This window comes from Camelus dromedarius, chromosome 21 (genome assembly GCF_036321535.1).
Source record: "Camelus dromedarius isolate mCamDro1 chromosome 21, mCamDro1.pat, whole genome shotgun sequence".
NCBI lineage: Eukaryota > Metazoa > Chordata > Mammalia > Artiodactyla > Camelidae > Camelus > Camelus dromedarius.
In genome coordinates this window covers 18,043,772-18,066,203 of record NC_087456.1, presented here as the reverse complement: position 1 = coordinate 18,066,203, position 22,432 = coordinate 18,043,772, and the positions used below count along the sequence as shown (strand labels likewise).

Below are 22,432 nucleotides of genomic sequence, written 5' to 3'. Positions count from 1 at the left end.
TCGTTTTTTTCTCATCTTCTGTTGATTTCCAGTTTTTTATACCACTGTGGTCAGAAAAGATGCTTGAAATAATTTATATCCTCTTAAATTTGTTGAGGCTTGTTTTTTTTCTGAATATGTGATCTATACTAGAGAATGTTCCATGTGCAGTCAAAAAGAATGTATATTCTGTTTTTTAAGGGTCTGACAACTAGTAAACACTCTATGTTAACTATCATCATCATTATTAGGATGCTTGAATCTGTGTGATTTTCACGTCTCTAGGATCATACTAGCTGAAATCTTGCAAATCTCAGCATCAATTTAAAGATACCCTTTTATCCTTGGCTATAAATCATCTTACTTTCATATTTATATTTTGACTATCAACTATGTCTTATGAAAAATGAATATGAGTCTAGAATTAAGCCACAGCTCAATTACTTGGTTTTCAGTATCTACCTTGCACATAATGCAGACACATTCAGTCTGTGCAGAGAACTCTGAGGTACCCATGTGAGTGGAATAAAGCAAATGCATGATTAATCTAGACCAACAAAGGACACAAAGACAGCATTATTTGGCTTTAGAAAGAAAGCACACTCTCAATCAGCAGCCCACTCACTCGCTCATTCCTCTACTCATGCAGACGCTTTCCAGTTACCTCTTTTTGCCAACCACAAGCATGTGGGTTCTTGCCCAGCAATAGAAAAAATAAGGCCACAGGGATTCCAGAAGAAAAAAATCTAGTCCAAATAGATTGAGCTAGCCATGTTGGGAAATTAGGAGAAGACAGAAAAGAAGCAGCATAGTTACGTACTAAGACTAGTATCTCATACCTGTAAAGCGTTTACACTTGGTTTTTTACTATCGTCTTCTGATTCGAGGCTCTAGTATTTGGTGGCACATTAGAATCACCTGGGCAAAGGGAATTTGAAAAATAGGCTGCCAGACCAATCAAGTCAGAATCTCTTGAGGATGAAGACCATGCCTGCGTGTTTTTAAGAGGCTCCCCAGATCATTTGGATGCACCAGGATGGTTAAGAGACCATCCTTATAAGCCCAGTCAATAAGCTTCCCTCTTCGTTAAAGCAACCTCCTAATATAGGAATTTAAATAAACTTAAATTAAATATTTACAACTTCAGAATTCTGAGCTTTAAACATGAAATATTACCTCATTAGAAAGATTTGGATTAAACTGGGTTACTTTTTCTAGGCTTCTGTTTTCAGATTCATTTCTTGCCTGATCTCGATACATTTAAGTTGGACTGAATCACAAAGCCAGAGATAGAACATTAGCTCCTGAGTTTGCTCCATATGCTCCTGGAGGAGTTGGCCTCATTGTTAACCTTGTTGCAACTCAAGAGCCATCATAACAAGTGTTGTGATGAGTGATGATACAGACGGAAACGTGTTAGAGAGATAGGTCACAGTGCTGGTATTTAGTGTTACCACAAATACTCAGCAATACCTAAACCTCACTCTTAGTATTGTAAGTATCAATCTGCAGTGTGTAGGACATACACTAGATAGCTTTTTTCAAACAAATCTTTCAAGTCATGTTTAAAACAGTCTTCAGAACTTTTATGCATGGAAGCAGAGTTTCCCAACCTGTGGGCAATGGCATACCACTGTGTCCCAGATGGCTCATGGGTGTGCCAACAAAGTGACCCTTTTAATCTTGGGGCAGCCAGAGCTTCTGTCCAGTTGCCCTCAGGCATTAGCAGCTTCACCCACTGGCCTTATGAGTATTACCATTTTCTATACGTTCCATGACATGAAGAATATTGGAGAACACTGAGTAGCACAAGCCAAGTACTAGAGCAGCATGCTCTAGACAAGTTATTTTGTTTAATGTCCCAAGTTTTAATTTTAGATATTAATACCAAGCAACTATCACCTATAACTGCTAGTTCACAAAAGGAGGGGATTATTGAGCTCTTTGTTTAGAAAATGCTTTTGTTTTAAAGTTGTTTACATCACAAAAGCGAGTACAGTCCAAACACAGAGTACCAATAAAACATTTTATCAAGAAGAATTGAACTTTTCTTTCTGGTTTTTATTCTGTCAAATTGTCAGTCTTACTGAAAAGCTGAAATAACATCACCATGAACATCCACCCCTCCTTTACCCACAGTCACAAAGTGTTTCCATTTGGCCACATTTGCTTGATCTCCAACTTTTCTTTCAGTGGAACCATTTGAAAGTTGCATATGTCACACCACCTTGCCTCTAAATACCTTGTCATGCTCCCCTAAGAAAAAAAATCCTCCAAAACAACCACAGTACTGCTGGTCCATCTGAGAAAATTAGCCTGAATTCAATGTCATCTAATAAACAGTTCATATTCAAATTTCCCCAGTTGTTTCCGAAATTTCCTTCATAAATTTTTTTCTCCCATCCAAGATTCAATCCAGTTCCATACATTGCATTTGGTTGTTACATATCTTTGATATTTTAAAATCTAGACTAGCCCCCCCAGCATGGTTTTTTTTTTTTAATATCATTTGTTTTCCACCATGATGACTCTTGAAAAATCCAGGCAAGTTGTCTTGCAGAATATCCTACATTCTGGATTTGTCTGTTTACTCAAGCTTAGATTCAGTTAGAAAGGGCATTTTCAAATTCCTGAATATACAGAAGAGATATAATCTAGACTAAGTGAATACACTGAACTTAACGGAGAAACCCTCAGCACAGTCTCTATTTTACTCCCTGGGGAGTGTCAGTAACTTAGTTGCAGAATGGTACCTTCCACAGGCCATCATTAGGTAACCATCATCCTACAGAAGAAAAATGATTCCACCACAGACTATCTGCCAACACTTGGTGCCACTAGAATAAGATGCCAGGTCTTCAGAAGAACAGCCTAAGGTTCTACTGGGGTTTACTTTCAGGCGCTGGGGCAGTTGCTTATCCCAATAACTTGGTTAGGCTGAAATGGTCTTATCTTATCCTGGATACTCTCTCTGATCAAAGTGAAACGTGCCAGGGCCCAAGGTCTACTAAACAGTTCATAAACATAGACAAATTCAGCACTTGCTGACTTGCTGAGGAGCTCTATGCTGTACCAATGTTCAAGAGCATCCATGATAGGATTGGAGCAAGATTGACATCACCTACCTGCCTGCTTCATGAACTTGCCTAGCACCAGGAATGTCCTAAGTATCATATGCCCCATTAATTGCAGGGCTTTTCAGTCATGGACAATAAAATGAAACACATTCAAGCATTAGCAAAAAGCTCAGTGGTGGTACCCTGACTTTCATCAAGGCATTTCCTTAGTTACGCTGATTAGGATTACAGTGTATGACCAGAGTCCAGGATGGGGACCGACTCCAGGATGGAGTCTAGGCAGGGCTATTGTTTCCTCCCTGGGGCAGACAGGTTCCTCCGCCTGCGAATCTTGTGGGGTTCTCCTCCCAGGGGTGCCGTCCTTCACTCCATCAGGGGCTTCCCCTCCACCTGATGAAGTGCATTTAGTGGCCAGGGAAGAAGAAAGAGCTGAAGCTGCCTCTCTCTTAATGGCTGGTAGGTCCACTCCACTCCCGAGTCTGCCCCTCCACCCTGGTGATGGGTGTGCAGAGCGGAGCACAAGACAAGGCCAGGGTGCATCCGAGTTTCACAACACAGATGCCAATTTATTTTAAATGGATGCTCATCTGCTTCTAAAAAAAGGATTTGCCCAAGGCTTACAATAACAGATACTTCTCTACAACAGCCAAGACATGGAAACAACCCAAATGTGCATCAACAAATGACAGAACAAAGAAGATATGGTATATATACAATGGAATACTACTCAACCATAAAAAAGAATAAAATAATACCATTTGCACAAAATGGATGGACCTGGAGATTGTCATTCTAAGTGAAGTAAGTGAGAAGGAGAAATAAAAATACCATATGATATCGCTTATATGTGGAATCTGAAAAAAAGGACACTGCACTCCTCTCTAGCCCATCCATTAGGTTGTTTCACTGAAGTCCAGTAAACTAAGACTTTGACTTTTAGCTGCTGATCCCTGGAATTCTGTGCATCCCATGAGATAAGAAGTCATTGGTACCATCCAACTTGCCTGTCTCAGAAATAAGCATAGGTGTTTGTAAATCCTTCAAAGGCAAACACAGGATTAGAGACCCAGCATCTAATATATTGGGAGAAGGGAGGTGTATTTGTTCTTAAGGCTGCCACAATAAAGCACCACAAACTGGATGGCTTAAAACAACAGAACTGTATTCTCTCACAGTTCTGGAGTCTTGGAGTCTCAGGTCAAGGTGTCTGTAAAGTCATACTCCCTCAGAAGTTTCTAGAGGAGGATCCTTCCTTGCCTTTCTAGCTTCCAGTGGTTAACAGCCATCCTGGGCAACCTTTGGCTCATGGCAACCAATCCTGTCTCTGTCAAGAACATGTGGTTCTCCTTGTGTGTCTGTGTCTTTACTCAAATATCCCTCTTCTTATAAGAACACCCATCACTGAGTTAGGGCCTGCCCTAATCTAGTATAACCTCACCTTGACCTGACTGTACTTGCAAAGACCCAATTTCTAAATAAGGTCACATTCACAGGTAGCAATGCTCGAACACATCTTTTTGGAGAACACAATTCAATCCACAGGGGAAGGAAACTGCAGATTTTTGGCCTTTCCTCTTTGTAATAAAAGGAGACTGAAATGGTTTGTAATGAACCCAGAATGCTACAAATTTTCTCCAGGGAAATAAAAATGTGTGAAGTTATAGGAAATAGAGATTTTGCTTATAATTTTAAGCCAAACCCTAAAAACTTAAAATATATAAAAATCTGAAAATGTTATTAGCAGTATTTGATTTTATTTTGAACTTTTAACATGTGAGTCAAACATGCTAATTGGATTGATGAAGACTTGCAGAGACAGAAACACCACATAGTGACACTTGGGTAGATAACTGTGCAGACATGAAAGTGGAAGCGAAAATAATTCTTTGGGCCCCAAAGATTAGATATTGGCAGTAATGCTTTTAGCACCTCCAGAGATTATCAGTTATTTCAAACATTTAAGATTCCCATTGCAGAAACACAGCACCTAGAGTCAGAAAGCCAAGGTTAGATAGTTATTTGCAACCGTGTGAACAATCCTAGCGTCAAGCATGAGAAACGCAACACGTGCCTCATGTAACCAAACGCCGGGTCTGGATGCCCAGATCAGATGCGGGATCTAAATGAGCAAAGGCAACGCTCCGTATTGCTTTGAAAAAATTACCACAGGTGTTATGCTTTCACCCAATCACCTTTTTTAGTAAAACCAAATGGCTGTATCACCTTTCAATCCAGATCATCACGGTAAAATGTTTTCAAAGCATTTTGCTGTGTTTTACTTCCTGAGGCCACACCCTGCCTGGACAGGCACTGTTGCAATCGTCATTTTCTCAAAGAGCCAGAAGGGTGAGGATTAGCCCCAGGAGACTGGGATCTTGAGCAAATGGATTTCTAGTCACTTTAAAACTGCAGACACCGCAAGCCGCTCCAGTTTACACCCACATATCACTGCAGGTATAAAGGGCAACAGGGCTGGCAGAAAGCAAGCTTCGCCAATATCGTCACTCTACTTTTGGCTTTCTCAAAGCCAGCATTCCTGTGCACTGCTCTCCGCCAAGGTAGATCTCACAGATAAACTAGCATTCACCTGTTCTCTCATTCATCTGGGCTCCTCTGAAATAGTTCCAACTTAGCTTCTTCAGGGATCATCTGGTCCAGGGCAGAAAACACTCAAGACTTGGAGCCAAGCCTCCCAAGTCACTGGCCATCACCTCGCTTGGTCAAGGAGACTTTTCACAGGTTGTCATCCGATGGATATGCTAAGATTCCTGTGTCTCATAGGATTTCTTTTGCCAGGTGGAACCAGCATTGAAGATTCTCAACTTTTAAGTCACTCCTTGCTTTCTCCCAGATCCTCCTTCCAAATGCCTGACTGTGTGCTGCGCAGCCCTAACTGCACTGAGTGCTTTTCCCACTGGGTGACGGACTCCCCCAGGGAATCCTCTCTTAGCCATCCCTGGCCCCAGGGCCTAATTCAGTGTCTGGCACATGGTAAATGCCCAGACAGCTTTTGCTCAATGAAAAAATATTTCTGGAAAGAACAGTACCTGAGGCCTGCCTTTACAATCAGGATATACATTCATTGTATTGAAGTTTATCAAAATAGTTATGTCACAAGTCACTAAGGGAATGAGATACGATTTGGGTGTATGTCTTTTCATAAGGACCGTAGGATGAATGGAGTTAGAGGCTTAGGGATCTATTTAGGAAAAGTAGAGATTTAATGGCAAATTCCAATCATCAACCAGGTATGAAGAAGGGTTGGGACGGGGGAGCTGACTGCCGGGGCCGCCTGAGGGCACTGGGGGCCTTGAAAGGTGGGCAGAGACTTCAAGATGGAGAAGTCAAGGGGCCTGGAAACAAGCATTTCTCCACTTTCACAAGTGCCTTGAGGCTGTTCCTCCTATTACTCTTCTGAGCAGATCAGGCTAGTTTAAATGGAAGGGGTTTAACATGCTTTGTACTTTGTGTAGCCTAAGGAGTACCTGTCACATGCTAATTACCAACAGGGATGACAAGCCCCTTTTATGGGGGAAGTTACTTTTAAGCAAAGGCCCTGAGTCAAGAAAGCATCCAATAAGAAAATAAATAAAAATCTAATTGCCCCCCTCAAAAGGAAGCATCCCGCTGCCCTTCAGCAGAGGGGATGGAAGACCCCCCCAACTTGTCTGGCTTGGTTCTCTCTTCAACCTTTCCCCACGCAGCAGCCATATTCCAGTTTTGCTTTGGTGGCTTCTCTGGCAACTAACTCTGACCCATCTGGCTCTTTCTTCTCACCCACTGTCTACCACAGTAGGAACAACATGTGACCCAAGACTGGTGCCTTTTTCCTGTGTTGAGTAAAGTTAAGTCCTGACTCATGCGAGGGGACTTGCACACAGTCAGAGGTGCCACGAAGTAAATGAAGTTTAAGATTCAGGACTCTTCTTTTGCCCAGGATTCCTCTGAGAGGGTTCTGGGAGGGTCGTTAGCAGTTCTGCATTTGTCCTTGTGAAATGTTCACATATGTGCACACATCCACATACATACATAGACTTACATTCCACAAACTTTGGGATCCGTCCCATACCAAGATCCGTCACATCTCACATAAAAGCCCTGCACTACACTGTCAGGCAGCCTAGAAAATTCCACTCCCCAAATCCACTCCCCGTAGGCTCTTCCCTGGGCCCCTCCACTGACAATAGCCCTCTATGTCTCCCCATCTGTTTATCACAGATTACAACTTGTCTCTGATCTCTCTGAGCTTTTCTTGACCAGAATCTGGGGTTGTGCAGATAAGAGCTTTGTCTTTGCCTTGGCTTGCTTCTTTGTTTTTTCTAAGACTTCCTCTTCATAGTCATTTTTCCCCCACTGAGAATCCAGTTCTCTCTTGCTTTTAAAGGCACATGTCATGGTACAAAATAGAATTCTATTGGGTAGTTAAAATCACTCCTGAATGAAAGTCTTAATGTGAAACCAGACAGCAGAATTCAAGGTCAGACTGAGAAGACAGGTTCCTGAGCATTTTTACCTCCCTTTCGAATGATAACCTGAATTAAATTCCAGATTATTAGATAACTTCTGTTACTCAGTTCATCTTTACGTGGGCATTTCTCCCTGCCCTTGGGTGATATTAGGGAAGCAGCTCTCACAACCTCAACTTCTAAAAGCCTTCTTTAAATCCATCAAAAGAATAAGCTCTTTTCTACTCCAGGGCATTTGAACCAACTTTTCCCGCAGCCCAAAGCACTCTTATCCCACACTCATGAGGAGGCTGATTCCTTTTCATCCTCCATGACTCAGTAATAAACATGACTATCTAAACTAAGTCCACTGTCCTCTCCTTGCACATTTTGTTTCCTTATCAGAATATGTAACTTTTTTTTTTCTTTTCTGTGCTTTCCTTCAAACCATAAGCTCCATGCAGGTAAGGACAATGACACTGCATTTGCAGCACAAAGCACAGTCTGAAGACAGACTGTCATTGTTACAACAGGCTAGATCACCTGACTTGTCCTGGCTTTTCTCACAGTCCAGACAAGAGAGGTTTAGAACATTGCCCCAGGCTCTTGGGAGAGCTCTTCCCAAGTGGCTGGGAACAAGGGAGCTCTGTTACTGTCATTGTCTCTTTCAGAGCCCAGCGTCCTTTGGGGCATTACTGTGATGGCATGGCACCTCCAGGGCCTCCCTTCTCTACTTCCCGTGACTTCCCCAGGAGGCTAGCTCTGATGCACTTGCTCAGTGACTCAGAAAGGGTGGGCCAAGTGCAATGGACACCATATCAGACTGAATGGTCTTACCAAATTCCAGCTAGGACTTCCCTCCACTTAGGACAATGGAGTTTCAGGAGACATAGGCGTTATTTATACAAGGCTCCTCCCCAGCATAGACAGGGTGCCAATGGTCCACTTCAACACCAGGGACAGCTGCTCTGGGCCTGAGGTGGTCCCTAGTGCTAAACAAGCTTTCTGGGATTCAGACCCCTGCCCCACCCACCTGTCCTTTGTTACAGCTTTGTGCCACAATTCCTCTATCATAACTTCAGAGGTTCAGAAAGCCATTAGCAGGTTATATTGGATTCAAGGCCAGACTTCACTCAGCTCCAGAGCTTGGTGACCCTCCCATGGAATCTAGTACTTCAGACTTACACCTGGGTACACTGGGAATGTAGAAGGGTGGCAAGGAGTGCAGGCTCAGAGTCCCAGCTTATTCCATTAGGAATTTATTGGTCAAGTCTAGGTTAGTCTTGGCCAAATATTAACTTGGAAGTTGTTTGTTCTGGCTGCCTTCTCCTTCTGTTCCTTCCTCCAGAATGGAATATTTATATGGATGTTGGCTCAGAATATGTTAGAAGCTAGGGCTTGCCTCTAAGATTAATGGGAACAAGTAGGGTCATTAGATGTATTGGAAGTTTCTAGGACCAGGTCATCCATTAGCTTTTAAGGATCTGAACATCTTTAGACACTTGGTGTCAAAACAAGGCTCAGAAAGAGGGACTGTTCCCCCTGAAACATTCACCCTAAGGCAGCTGCATCATATTTAGTGGTTTTGAGGCCAGTGCAACTCTGTAGTCAATGAGCCTCAGGATAACAATGGAGCTTGCTCAGAAGGCATCAACCCAGACATCCCTACCCAGAATAGCTGGGGAAAAACTGCCAGCAAGGGTTCATATTTGATGCAGAACGAACTGTTTCTGGGGAGTTTTGTCCTGTAGTCAGAGTACTTGCAACCTAAGGGAGTTAGCAGATCAGTGACAGCTAGTTGGTGCAGAAAGTAAGTGCAAAGAGGCCTTTCTTGGACATCAACATCTCATTGTGTTATACTTGTATTTTTGGTATCCATTGATTGAGAAGAAACATATTGACAAAAAGATGCTATGAATTCAGTAATGCCTTTAAATGGATTTATATCTAGTTAAATTAGATAAGAAGAGTCTAGACACATTTTTCAAACATAATGTGGACATTTACATATGACGTTCCACATTCAGTCTACATTCAATCTAATTCAGTCTATGATGGACACACGGATGCCTGAACCCTTGCAACACCTCAGCACTGTCCAGGCATCACAACCCTCATATTCTGACCATCAGTGTAAGATGCAATGTTAAAAGGCCTAGCCCTTCAAGCATGACACAGACAGACATCAACAGATTTGTTCAATGGGTGACAAACCCAGGCAGTTGTCATGCCCTCAAGAATCAGAAACCAGATGGACGCTGAGACTGTTGACCAAGCTAGGGGAGGAAAAGGGTGCATGGATCAGCTCCAGGAAGGAACTGGCAAGAGCCATGTATGGTATGAAGAAATCCATCCAGTGGACTACGGCTCAGGGCAGGATTCTGCTTAGTAGAGGCTACTGGAGCTAGGAAGGCCAGAACAAGGGAGGCATCTGATGAATGAAGCATCATGGGTTGTGGGGGCAAGCAGCAACCCTCTACAGGAGGTCAGGGCCTACACTTCGAGCTGGTTGGCAGCAAAGGACATTGGTGGACTTGAAAAGCTAGCAGCCGTGGCATAGCAGGGCATCTGAATGACTTCTCGGAGATACTGGACAGTGCATAGGGCTGAGAAAGCAGACACCTTTCTACCGCCAGGATTGATTCAGGACGTGGGGCTAGACTGAGCCAGCCAGCACTGGGGCATCAGAACATTCAGCTGAGGGACTAAAGACAATGATTTCAGAGGCAACAAGACACTGCTGACATGCCCGAGAGCCTGACAGAACATCCCAGCCTCGTAACCCAATGTCACCAGGCTCAGAACACATCAGCACACACACTCCAAGATTCTGAGAACTCAAGCAAGTTACTTTGGAAAAAAGAGACAGAGACATGGAATATTTCTGAGTCTCCCCTCTTTTTGCACTTTCTGTGCATAATTGCATTCAGTGGGGGAAAACATTAATACTTGGGGACTCACTTCCAAAAAAAGAAAAACGAGAGTGAAACAGCTTTATGGGCAGAATCTTTGTGGGCTCTCTTGATTCAAATCCTTATTGTAATTCAGGAGCCAAAAGCTTTTCCACACCGCCCCCACAACTCAGACTGAAGCTGCCTCTCCAGACTGGAAGAAACAGCTCCTAGAAACAGCCCCCCTCCCCAAGCCCTACAGAAACCGTTCCACATCCTTTGTCTGTGCCTCAAAAACAGGATGATTAATGTAGATGGTGGTGATGCTTAAAAAAGAATCCCTGAGACCCAGGGATGTTATCTAACTGCAAGTGTCTCAAAAATGCTTTTCACAAACCTCAAAGCACTCTCCATCAAACACAGCCAATGGGGCAGCCACGAAAAGCCACGACAATAAACTGAGATGAGTAGCGTTCAGAATAGTAAAAAGTTCCAGGAATGGCCTAACGTCAAAACAATGCATCGGGGTAGGGAAGGGATTCTGCCCTAAGGCTAGTATTCATGGATGATAATAAATACAAACTTCAGAAAGAAGTAAAAAGCCCAAGCCAGGAACAGGGCAAGCACATGGCTGCTCCGAGCCTCATTAAGACTCTGAGAGGCGAAACCCACTGCCAAACTCACTTGAAAAGGATCACTTTTGGGCAAGAGAGGATGATAGTTAACTTAAGCGGAAATTTTCAGGTGAATCTCCTAATCTTCTATCTGTTCTGTGCTTGTTCAAATCCTTTCAAGACAGTAAAGAACCCTACTTAGACTGAAGTTTCCACACGGCCCATGTACTCAGGGAGTCACCTTCAGGTGGAACTCTGACCCAGGCACCCCTTCTTCAAATCAGATGGGGTAGTCTTCTAAAAGCATGAAAGAAAGCCTGTCCTCTTTCCTTCCTGCCACTTGCATCATTGGACGGAGAACAAGAACAGCACCAGGAGCTGGGCATTTGCTGTCTGCTGAGTGTGAGCTCTGTGCCACGTGCTGTCCGTGTGCCTTCATGGTTTCTGATGTACCTTCCCTAACCCCTCCACTCCTCCCCTCTTTCTTTCTAAGGGAACCCTGATCAACCTCTCCTTCATGAACTTAATTAAGCAACACATGAGAAATTGACTCCATCCCCACCTCCAGAGGCAGGGGCTGATAGAGGTAGGGTCAAAATGAATCATAGTGAGCTCATCCTCCTGGCCAGAGATTGGCTCAGGAACACAGACTCACGCTCATGGTTTCCTCTAGTGGCTATTACTGGTCTAGGGGTGAGCTTGTGTCCTAAGCTGGCCCGCTCAGCCTGAAGGGGAGGACTTCCGACTCGTGCTCTCTCTGTCCCTTCCCCTCCTGCCCTCTCTCTGTGTCTCCATCTGAGAGTGAACGTGGAAGCCCAGTGCACCTGTTGCCACTGTCGTCACCTTAGCATCATATGGGAAGCCATTCTGAGAGCAAAGCCGACACATAGACACAGGTTAGGTAAGGAATCACTGAGAAGTGGAGCCGGGAGCCCTAATCAGAGTATTCCTGCAGCCTACCTGGATCAGAACTTCCTGATGTGTGAGATGCTGTGTGCCTTATTATTTAAGCCAGTTTGAGTCAAATAGGATGTTACTTGCAACCAAAAGCATCCTAACTGATACATCTGGAGTACAAGTTTTCATTTTCTTCCCTCCTCCACTGTATTTTTTTTTTTTTCATTCCTTCCTTCCATTCTAAGGAGGCAGTCTAGCTCTGCTGCTTTTCTAGCTGTGTGACCTTAGGCAAATCCTTCAACCTCCCTGATCTTCAGTGTCCTCATATTTAATAAAAGAGTAGGACTAGAATGATTTGTAAGATCTCTTTAAACTCTAATATTTATAGTACAAAGATTAAATAATATGATATTTCTCCTAAAAACACAAGGGTCATATCAAGTAGGTAAACCACTGAGATTAGTTCAAACTAGTTCAAGCTTAAGGCAGAGGGTGGCCAAGACAATTAAAAAAGATGGCTTGAGAAGACATGAAGCAACCTCCCATACACAGCAAACTTCAAGTCAATGAACCCAGAAAACCAATGAGGCGAAAACCATGTACCCCTGGGAATGAATGAGGTGAAAATAAATTGACCACAAAATCATATGTTCCCTCTTATACTCAGCCAAATGTACACTTCATTCCCAATCACTCTGTTTTCCTCCTGGCTCTGATTACCTAAAGAAAGACAAGGAGAAAAGGACCCAGTGTCTTATTCATGAGAAAGACAGCAGAAAGCACGGGAATGATCAGAGAAAGAAGGAACGTTATATGAGCCAAGAGGCTCTGAGAGTCAATCTCTGCAGCATTTTTTCCTTCTACATTCACATGGGCATTTTTTCATTTTGTGTCTCCAGTTATTGCGTACTGCAAGGACCAAAGACTGTTTCAGTTCAGACTAGTTCAGTCCAGTAAAAGATTGTTTTGGGAGGCTTGCTGCCCCTACTTACCTATTGCCTCCAAAAAGACCGAGATGTAGCAGAGGAATAAGGAGCACAAGCAATTGGGTGGCAGACAATTTGGGGGTGAAAGCAGGACTATATTGTGTTTAAGGATCCAGGGGACAAGCAAGGGATTCTATGTCCTAGTAGTGACAGCAGTGAGAGCTTAGGAGCAGTGCCTTTGGGACCCAAGTCAGGAGGGGAGGAGGATACTTATTTGCATGGTTTTGGATCCCGTACAGTGGAGACACTCCATCATTTAGCATAGTCCTGGCGTAAAAAATTCTACAAATAGTTGTTGCATTGATGACTACAGTGAGTAAAAATACATCTAGGTCAATGAAGATACTTTATGGCAACAAAGTATAGGGGAAATTGAAACAAGGTAGGAGTAGTTGGAATTGTACCTGGAAAGAATAATGGAGTCCAGTGTAGCAGAAAAATATTTACACTGTGGTTTTCAACCCTGGCTGCATGTAGAATCCTCTGGGGAGATTGAAAAGATAACAGTCATGATGCCTCAACCCCACTGTAAGGATTTTGGTTCCACGGGGTTAACGTTTGCAGGGATTCAGGGAGGGAGGGAGCTATTGGTTCAAATCAGCTATTACTGGTGGCTCTTCAGGTCCACAGGGTTCTGACAAGTAGCTGCAGATGCTTTTTATAGTATGAGGGTGTCTGTGCTTCTGTCTCTGCACACCACCACCAGAACTATCTTCCCAAAGCCCTCTCCTCCATAACCTCAATGGTTTCCCACTACTTGCAGGTTAAAAAAAAAAAAAAAGGAACAAATTAATGGCTTTCTTCTGCCTTTCCTTCTTGTGACTCATCAACAGCAGTGTCTCTTTACACTTAGACTTGTCCCAGGAAGATTTCTGAACTCCAAAAATAAAGATGAAAAAGAAAAAGAAAAAGAAAAAAACTCAGAAAATTGAGTTATGAGCATTTGCTTCAAAGGAAGAGTCCAGAAACAGACCAACTTAAAGATTCCTCTCTTGGTGGACGTATCTGTAGGAAAAAAAGAAGGACTAGAATAGAATTTCTGGTTAAAGATCATTAGATTTTTGACTGACAGTCAGCTGAGCGGGTGGGAAGCTAATCTCCCAGAGGCAGGCTCTCTTTAAGCTCATTAAAGTTTATTTTAAAATTACTTAAGCATTTTATCAGGAATATTAATTTCTTCCCCAAAGGAACCTGAGAAACACATCATGCAAAAAGGTCTATCCAGACTAGGTTTAGGACAATTTTTCATTTCCAGTGAAAATCTTACAACTCTCAGAGAGTACTCCTTCTTTAAAGCAAAGAAAATCATTCTGGCACCATCTCATACTCAATCCTAAAACCAATGAGCAATGTTTTCAGACTTTCTAGAAAAAAAGTTGACTGATCCAAGATTTCTATACCTGACAACAAATTTTATTCATATGTAAGGGTAGACTAAAAATATTTTTGTTATGCAAGGGTTCTAAATGGATCTCATTTTATTCTCTTTCTGAAAAACTCACTCCAGGAAGTGCTCTGGAAAAACAAAAATTAAATTGCAACAACATTTCTAGAAGAGTGAAGCAAACTGTATAAGAAGTATGGTAAGTAATTGACTAAGTAAAATATAAAGTTAAATATGTAATGATAATGTTATTGTAAAATGTAAAATAAGTGCTAACAAACGATAAATGCTGCAGAGGGTGTGAAGAAAAGGGAACCGTCCTACACTGTTGGTGGGAATGAGTTTGGTGCAGCTGTTATGGAAAACAGTATGGAGACTCCTCAAAAGACTAAAAATAGACTTATCATATGATCCAGCAATCCCACTCCTGGGCATATATCCAGAAGGAACCTTAATTCAAAAAGATATATGCACCCCAATGTTCATAACAGCACTATTTACAATAGCCAAGACATGGAAACAACCTAAATGTCCTTTGACAGATGACTAGATAAAGAAGCAGTGGTATATTTATACAATGGAATTCTACTCAGCCATAAAAAAGAATAAAATAATGCCATTTGCAGCAACATGGATGGACCTGGAGATTGTCATTCTAAGTGAAGTATGCCAGAAAGAGAAAGAAAAATACCATATGATATCACTTGTATGTGGAATCTAAAAAAAGACATATGAACTTATTTACAAAACAGAAACAGACTCACAGACATAGAAAACAAACTTATGGTTACCAGGGGGGAAGAGAGTGGGAAGGGATAAATTGGGAATTTGAGATTTGCAGATAGTAATATATATAAAATATATAAATAACAAGTTCATACTGTATAGCGCAGAGAACTGTACTCAATATCTTGTAGTAACTTATGGTGAAAAAGAATATGGAAACGAATATATGTATGTTCATGTATGACTGAAGCATTGTGCTGTACACCAGAAACTGACAACATTGTAAGCTGGGTATACTTCAATAAAAATATATATTAAAAAATAAAATAAAAAATAAAAAATGCTAAAAATATTTCTTTAAAAATAGAAGCAGCATGTAAGAAAAAGCAGCACCACTCTCTCCACTGTCTTCTGTGACATCCATTCCCTCTCTGTTGTTTTGTAGTGTGGCACAAGGGAATATATGGGTAAGTGGCCCATGAGTCTTCTGCCTGGTGGACTTTTTTTTTTTTTTTTTTTTTTGCATACTGGTCTTAGCTTATAGCAAAATACCTCCTTCCTCCAGCAGCACCGAAGATAGAGATGCTCCAATTCATTCCTAAACATAGCATTCTTTTTAGCCCTAAAAAGACATTCAATAAATAAAGCAAGAGATTACTAAGGATATAAATATGAAAATAACCAGCATCTTAGAGTTTTGCCCTCCTAACCTCAAAGAACAGAGCAAAGTTCAACTCCTCCAAAATGTCTTCTATAAAAAGGCCGAAGGAGGAATTACCTGACAGAGTGGGTAATCCATACACACAGACAGACACACAGACACATACACACGAAAGGAATTAACTAGGCACAACCAACTGAGCTGATTTGCCTTTCCACTGCAGTAATTTGGAAGGATACATTTGGTAGATCATAGGCAACCACAGTGACTCAAGATTCTTTTCACCTGATTTGTCAGAACAGTTAGAACCCCGCCTACTTTAGTAGGAGCGCTCTGCTCCTTACCTGTAAGCTTGGAGCAGAGATGTTTGGGTGAGGAGAGCCAGGTGGGAGGGGGTTGTGAATACCCCACAGGAAGTGGGGGTGGGCAACTGCCAGGCCATATACTGTTCAGTCTCAGGCTGTCTCAGCCTGTCCCAGCCATACCGGTGGAGCCACTCCCTACTGCCCGCAGCTGACAATCTTCCGCCCTACCCTTTATCTCTAGCTAAAGGAAATCTGAAATTCAGAGGACCCAACTGAAATGCGGCAATGGTTGTAAGTTACCAATTTATCTTGCTTCATACCACTCACAGGCGTTGAAAATGTTAAGCTAAGAACCTCATTCCTTAGACGCACACACACACACACACACAACAACCCCCCAATACTACTATATTAGTCCGTTCCAACATTCTGAATAACCAAAGGCTACACTGACAGAAGCAAAAAGTGACCTGAGCTCGTGTGGCTCCTACCAACTAACTTTCAATTCAGCCTTTTAGTAGGTGCCATAGGCGGAGATCGGGTTCTAACCCCAGTCCTGTCGGTAACTGTCTTCTCCCCTCGGCCCTCTCATCTGTAAAAATCATAGCTAAGGTCGCTTTCCTGCGACAGCGAGTCTTTGAGCGGTCTGCAGGAGAGTGGAGCCACTATCCCGGTACATCTGGATCTGCTTGGCGTTTTCTCTTTGGCATGTTTTCATCCGCCTTTTTCACATAGTCTCTCTTAAGCATCCAGCAGTTCAGCCCGCATGCCGTGTAGCGGAGGGTGCAGTCAGAATTCAAAGCAAGAAGAGAGCCCCCAGCTCCGCTCGGCCCGCGCTCCGGGAGGCCGAGAGGGCGGACACCGAGGGCGCGGCGGGAGGGCGCCGGGGCAGCGGGGCTCCGCCGGCGCTTGGGCGGCCCGGGTCGGGAATGTTCCCCCGCTGCTCCCGCTCGCACCACGGCGATCGTGGAAGGAATGAGAGGAATGAGCCGGGGTGACAGCCCCGCATTATCAGCCGCCTGCCCCCCCTCTCCCCAGCGGGACCGTAATCCCCTCTTTGTGCTCTGGGCGGGCGCCGAGCCGGTGTAATTCTCTCCCTCTGCGGGTCCCCGCCTCGCGCGGGGAGCCCCCTGTGCGGAGCGCCAGAGCTGGAACGCTCCGCAGCTCTTCCCACACCCCCTGCCCCGGGAGACGCGTTCCCAGGAGAGAGAGGAAGTGGCCTAACCGGATCCTGGGCCTGAGAGAGCTCGGACTGGCGCCTGCCATCCGCACCCACACGCGAAAACACTTTCGGGCCCCTTGAAAGTGAAAGAGCCTCTGCTTCAAAACAAACAAACAAAACCCCTGATTCCTTGCTAAGAGGTCCCAGGGGAAGGGCTAGCATTAGCTCCCTTTCACATTGCTTATTGCTCAGGATGACAAGAATTGGTCCCAAATTCCAGGGACAGGAATAGAACAGGAGCGCTGGGATTGAACTTTGCACCCTAAGATGACTATGGGTCTGTGATGTTCTATGGATGCAGCAGCGTAAAATTTGCTAAAAAGGGCCTGCAAGAAAGAAAGGAAAAGAAAGATTCAGAGGAAGGTGAAGAAAAGCAACCAGTCAGTAAAAATGATAAACCATCACTGAACACTACCTGTAGTCCAGGTGAACTGCTCAAATGTGCTACGACGTCATTTAATCTCACTGCAATTCTACAGTCTGAGTTGGATAATGTCGTGAGTCCCATTTTGCAGGTGGAGACACCAAAGCAGAGAGGTGTTAAAAAAAAACCGTGCCACTGAATGAAGATTTGACCCAAAAGTCTAGCTCCAGAGCTGTAAGGAACTCCCCTTAGTACTGTTCCTTTTCAATTTTGCAAAAACAGGCCCTGAGGAATTTGCCTGAATTTAGGCAAATTCTGGCTCAACCAATTAGAGGAATCACTTAATCTCTGAGTCCCAGTTTCTTTATCAGGAATGGTGGCTTTTCAGGAATGTTGTGAAAATCAAATGAGATCATGTATTTGCATATATTTGCAAAGTAGAAGCCATTTACCAAATATGAAATAATTTCATGTTGTCTTAATCCATCCGTGGAGTGGAGGCCTTAAAAATATCTCCTGAGAAGGGCACCCAAGTACACTCATTAACCCTCAAAGAAATTTCCACTTCTGCCTCCATTATTTATTACACAGATCTTGAAAATGTTTCTATTCCAAGTAGTTCTCCTTCCCCTTTAACTGACTTCTTTGTTCAATACCTTGAATATACTACTGAATTTAGGTTGCTTCCCACAGGTATTGCCTTGCAACTCAGAAACAAATTACTAAACATCATATTGGTTCTATGGTTAATATCCTGGTTAGAGTGGGGGTGGGGAGGGAGAAGCCCAGTTTCTCTTTTAAACTTGGGGCCTGAGCTTAGGCTTGTCTTTTGTTTTGTTTTTTTTTTTAATTGAGGAGGGCCTGAGTTTAGGAAACCACCTACTACTTTTTCTTTAACTAGCTTTTTTTTTTTTTTTTTTTTTTTGGAGGGGGGAATTAAGTTTATTTATTTAAATATTTATATGGTGGTACTGGGGATTGAACCCATGAGGTCATGCATGTTAAGCATGCACTCTACCACTGAGCTACACCCTACCCCCCACCAACTAGTTCTTTATTCACTGCCTAGGTATCCACTCCACGCTATTGTGTGTATGTGTGTGTGGTTGGCTGGGGTGAGGGGTGGCCTTAGGCACATACTTGCTTTTTTAACACTGAATGAAGGAGCCTCTGAGAAAATCAGTCAGGAAAGCTCAGTGGAGAGCCTTCAGGAGACGAGAGAGGGGGCATGCACATGGCTGGAACTGTGGTTTCCATAGTTCCATCCTAGCCATGGTTTGCTAGGGCTGCCAGAACTATGTACCATAGACTGAGTGGCTTCAACAACAGAAATTTATTTTATTTACTTACTTCAGAACTTTCATTAAGACCTGAGAGTTAGGTAAAATTTGCATCTTTTTAAAAAGTGGCATGCTTTTCCCCCCATGGAAATGTGAATTCTGAATTTGAGAATATTTTATAACTTACTATATTTCCTTTTTGACCTGGTAACCAGGAAACTTAGATCCAAATTTGTCAGTCTTGCTAGCAGTATAAGATTTTATGATCCTGTATATCACATGTTATCTTGGATTATGGTCTTCCAATCGAATCCATATTTTTTCTAGCTCTGATTCTAGATTTGTGTTTTCTCTCTTATTAGACAATATACAGTCAGGATACAGCATCCAGCCCGTTATGGAATGTGGTAAGGAATATAAATAAACAAAATTAATTAAGTTTTCTACAGTTCTCTAACTGGGACCAATAACAAACATCACCCAAGGAAGAGTAGCCTGTGCTATGGGTCTGGTTCTTCCATTTACCTGTGAAACACTGACATATAGGAATTCAATGAGAATTAACAATATCGCTGCTCTAGAGAACTTTAAGCTACTTCAGAAGCAGAGAATTTATTGATAAAACTACTACAACCAAGGAAGTTAGTATTCTTTTGAAACCAAGTAACAGTTCAGCTCAATGTCTTCCCCCAAGCCCTGCCTGGCTCTGCTCCCATCCCAGCCCCAGTGCTCCTGTGGCTTTATTTTCACAAGGCTTTGTTGTTGTTGTTGTTGCTCCCCCACACCCCACCCCCTGACCATAACTCACAAATTTGTCCCTTGAGGCTTTAAATTCAGAATATCTAGTTGGCAAAGCTAAATCCAAATGATCAGAAGCAATATAATTTATTATTAGTGTTATTAGATGCATTGCAGAGCCTGCTTTTGTCTCACAATGGACTACAAGAAAGTAAGGTACCGCTGTCCAAATATTTTCCATTAAGATGGCAGGAGATCAGACCGCATGAGGGCTAGTGCCACCTGAAGCTAAATTATCACTTAATATACATAGTGAGCAGCTGATGTCCAGAAGTCAGCATCAAGCTTCTTGCTAACATGATGAGCAGTGGCCATCTGTCCCCACAAAGCCCAGCAGCGTGACCTTCAGTCCCAGGCGTTGCTAGCCTAGCTCTTTCCCATGATGAAGGATGGAAAAAAAGAGCTGCTCTAATAATTTTCTGTTATTAGCAACCACGAAAACCAAAGTGCTCGTCTCTATTTTTATTACAAATTTTCTACTAAAAAAACAATAGAGGAAGAATCAACAGGAATCTGGACAGCAAGTTAAAGCTTAGAGATGTGTGATTCTATTTTCTTAAAAGGAAGATGTATGCATATAATTAATATGCCATCAAAGAGCAAAGCAGAGCACATGCATTATACCAGAAATTCCTTCATGTTTTATTAATCTAAACGACATGAAAATATCTAGCTGGAACAAAAGCCACAGCTCAAAATCTCAGGCCACTAAATCTGTATTGACAAATAGCAAGTCACTCTAAACTCTGTGACTACTGTTGTTGGCATAGAGAAAGTAAACAATGACAGGGGTAGGTGAGAACAAATCGCTACAAAGATATAACCTTGCCAGTGAGGGGTTGGTAATCTAGATTGACTCATTAAATTCTTATGTGAATTGAATGCATTCCCCCATTTGTCTCCTGCATTCTTCTCTGTGTCTGTCATACAAGGGATCGTTAGCATCATCAGAACAAAAAAGAGGGGGAAAAAAAGTAAGCGGCTGCTTCTCAGTGGGAATCCATCATTTGACAGAGAGGAAGATAACCATGTCCAAGATCAACAAAACCAGACATTATAAGATGTTTCTTTAAGCCTGAGTGGTTCTCACAATATCAAGCAAATATGTATGCAGTGTGTTATTTTTGTAAAGAATTCCATTTTTCCGTAACCTTTTGCTTAACTCTCAGGATTAAAAAAAAAAGAAGTTTTTTATTTTTCATGTAAGTCATTTCCTAAGAACTTTGTTTAATAGATCATTTAAGGAAATAGGAAATACATAAGAGTTTTTGGTGTATCCCTTAGGATGAGTTGGAGCATGAGGAAAAAACAATCAGCCATGGCCTAACTGTTGGTCTCACAAGAGTCTAGAAGGATGGGTGGCTTCAGCGCAGTTCAGCAGCTGGAAGATACCCTCGAGGGTCCAAACTCTTTCCATTCTTCTATTCCACCACCTCTGTGCATTGGCTCTGCATTCTCATATTTGTCAGATCGGAGACCAGGGTTGGCTAGCAAAGCTTCAGGCATCGGTTCTCTCACTGGCATTCCAGCAAGGAGGAAAGGGCAGATGCGCGAGTTTTGTCCTTGCTAGGCTCCCTCTTATTCAGGAAGAGAAACCCTCTCTAGTTATTCCCTTGAATCTTCCTGGTAGAACAGGGTCCCTTGTCTGTCCATAGGCAAGTCACTAGTGAAAATGAAAACAGGTTTAGGCCAGTCATGATTCACTCCCCAAATGAAATCTCTGATACCTGTCTGAGGGAAGATATGGGCAAATGGCTGTTGGGAAGGTAAGGAATACAGTCTATGCCAGTGCGCCGGGTCCCCACTCTCCACCATCACGTGGAATTTCCTTAGACCTAGTCAAAAATGGCCCCTGTGAAATAGCTGCACACCAGATAGGGTATTACAGTCAAAATCTGTTCCCTTTCTGTCTTTCCAGGCATTTTCCTACCATTTTGTGTTCTTCTGCTGGTTATAGCTCTGTGATTTTTCTTTGGGCAGCATCTGTCTGTGACTCCTATGTTTGCCTCTGAGCCTTCACTCCTATCACCTCCCATGTTTGACTAGCTTTGCCCTTGTACATCTACTGATCCACTTCTATTCCACTAAAAATAAAAGACTCAGGTGAGTGTGCTTGTAGTTCCTCCATTCAGGTTGATATTGTTAAAGCTGGGACTTCAGTCTCTAGGATCAGAGCCGACAACAGCAAGGCGAGTTCCCTCAATAGCAACAGAGATAAAGGCAGAGGGCAGAGATCAGGACTCTGAGGGAGCTTGTTACTGGGCTGTACAGACTTGGCCACGAGTGGCCCTTGCTCATTTATCTTCCATGACTGTCTCTTAGATGTGTTTAGTTGGGAAGAAAACAATCTTCTTTGAAAGAAGGGTTCTTAGCAGACTGTCAGCCAGCAGCTGCTGCCTTCTGCTCCTTCCCTGATGGCAGGACCCAGGTCCACACCAGGACTCCAGGACAAACCTGACCTGAGGCAGGACGAGCTCAGTCAGCTCTGTTCCACACCTGTGGCTCCTATTGCTTGTCTGATCCTAAGAGAACATTGTCAGAAAACTGGTAGTTTAAAAAAAAAAAAAAGAAAAAAAGAAAAGAAAGAAAGAAAGAAAAAGAAACCCAGCCAGCCAGCCAGCCATATCTGATCTGTCTGGGTGGTTTGATGGCAAAGGGAGATTCTCCCTGTGGGAAGGGCAGTGGGATCTGAAGCCAGGAGTGTTCTCTGTGAGCGCTCTTGGATTATCAGCCTCACCACAACCCAAGCTGGCTTTGCTGCAACAGATCGGGGAGGGGGCTGTACTCCCACCCCAAGGCCTGA

The 22,432-nt window shown here is 43.0% G+C and overlaps 1 protein-coding gene across 3 annotated transcripts in view; it reads right to left on the bottom strand.

The window, feature by feature from the left end:
• LOC105099334 (uncharacterized) overlaps positions 1-22,432 on the bottom strand; it is a 109,552-nt gene that overhangs the window by 29,032 nt on the left and 58,088 nt on the right. Inside the window, exon 4 of one of the 3 annotated variants that reach the window (XM_064477239.1) lies at positions 20,925-21,292. The exons of the other annotated variants lie outside the window; for them this stretch is intronic. Within the exon in view, the coding sequence (XP_064333309.1) occupies positions 21,235-21,292 (58 nt within the window). The 3' untranslated portion in view covers positions 20,925-21,234. Of the gene's footprint in view, positions 1-20,924; positions 21,293-22,432 lie in introns of those variants that run through there. 3 annotated transcript variants of the gene reach the window in all.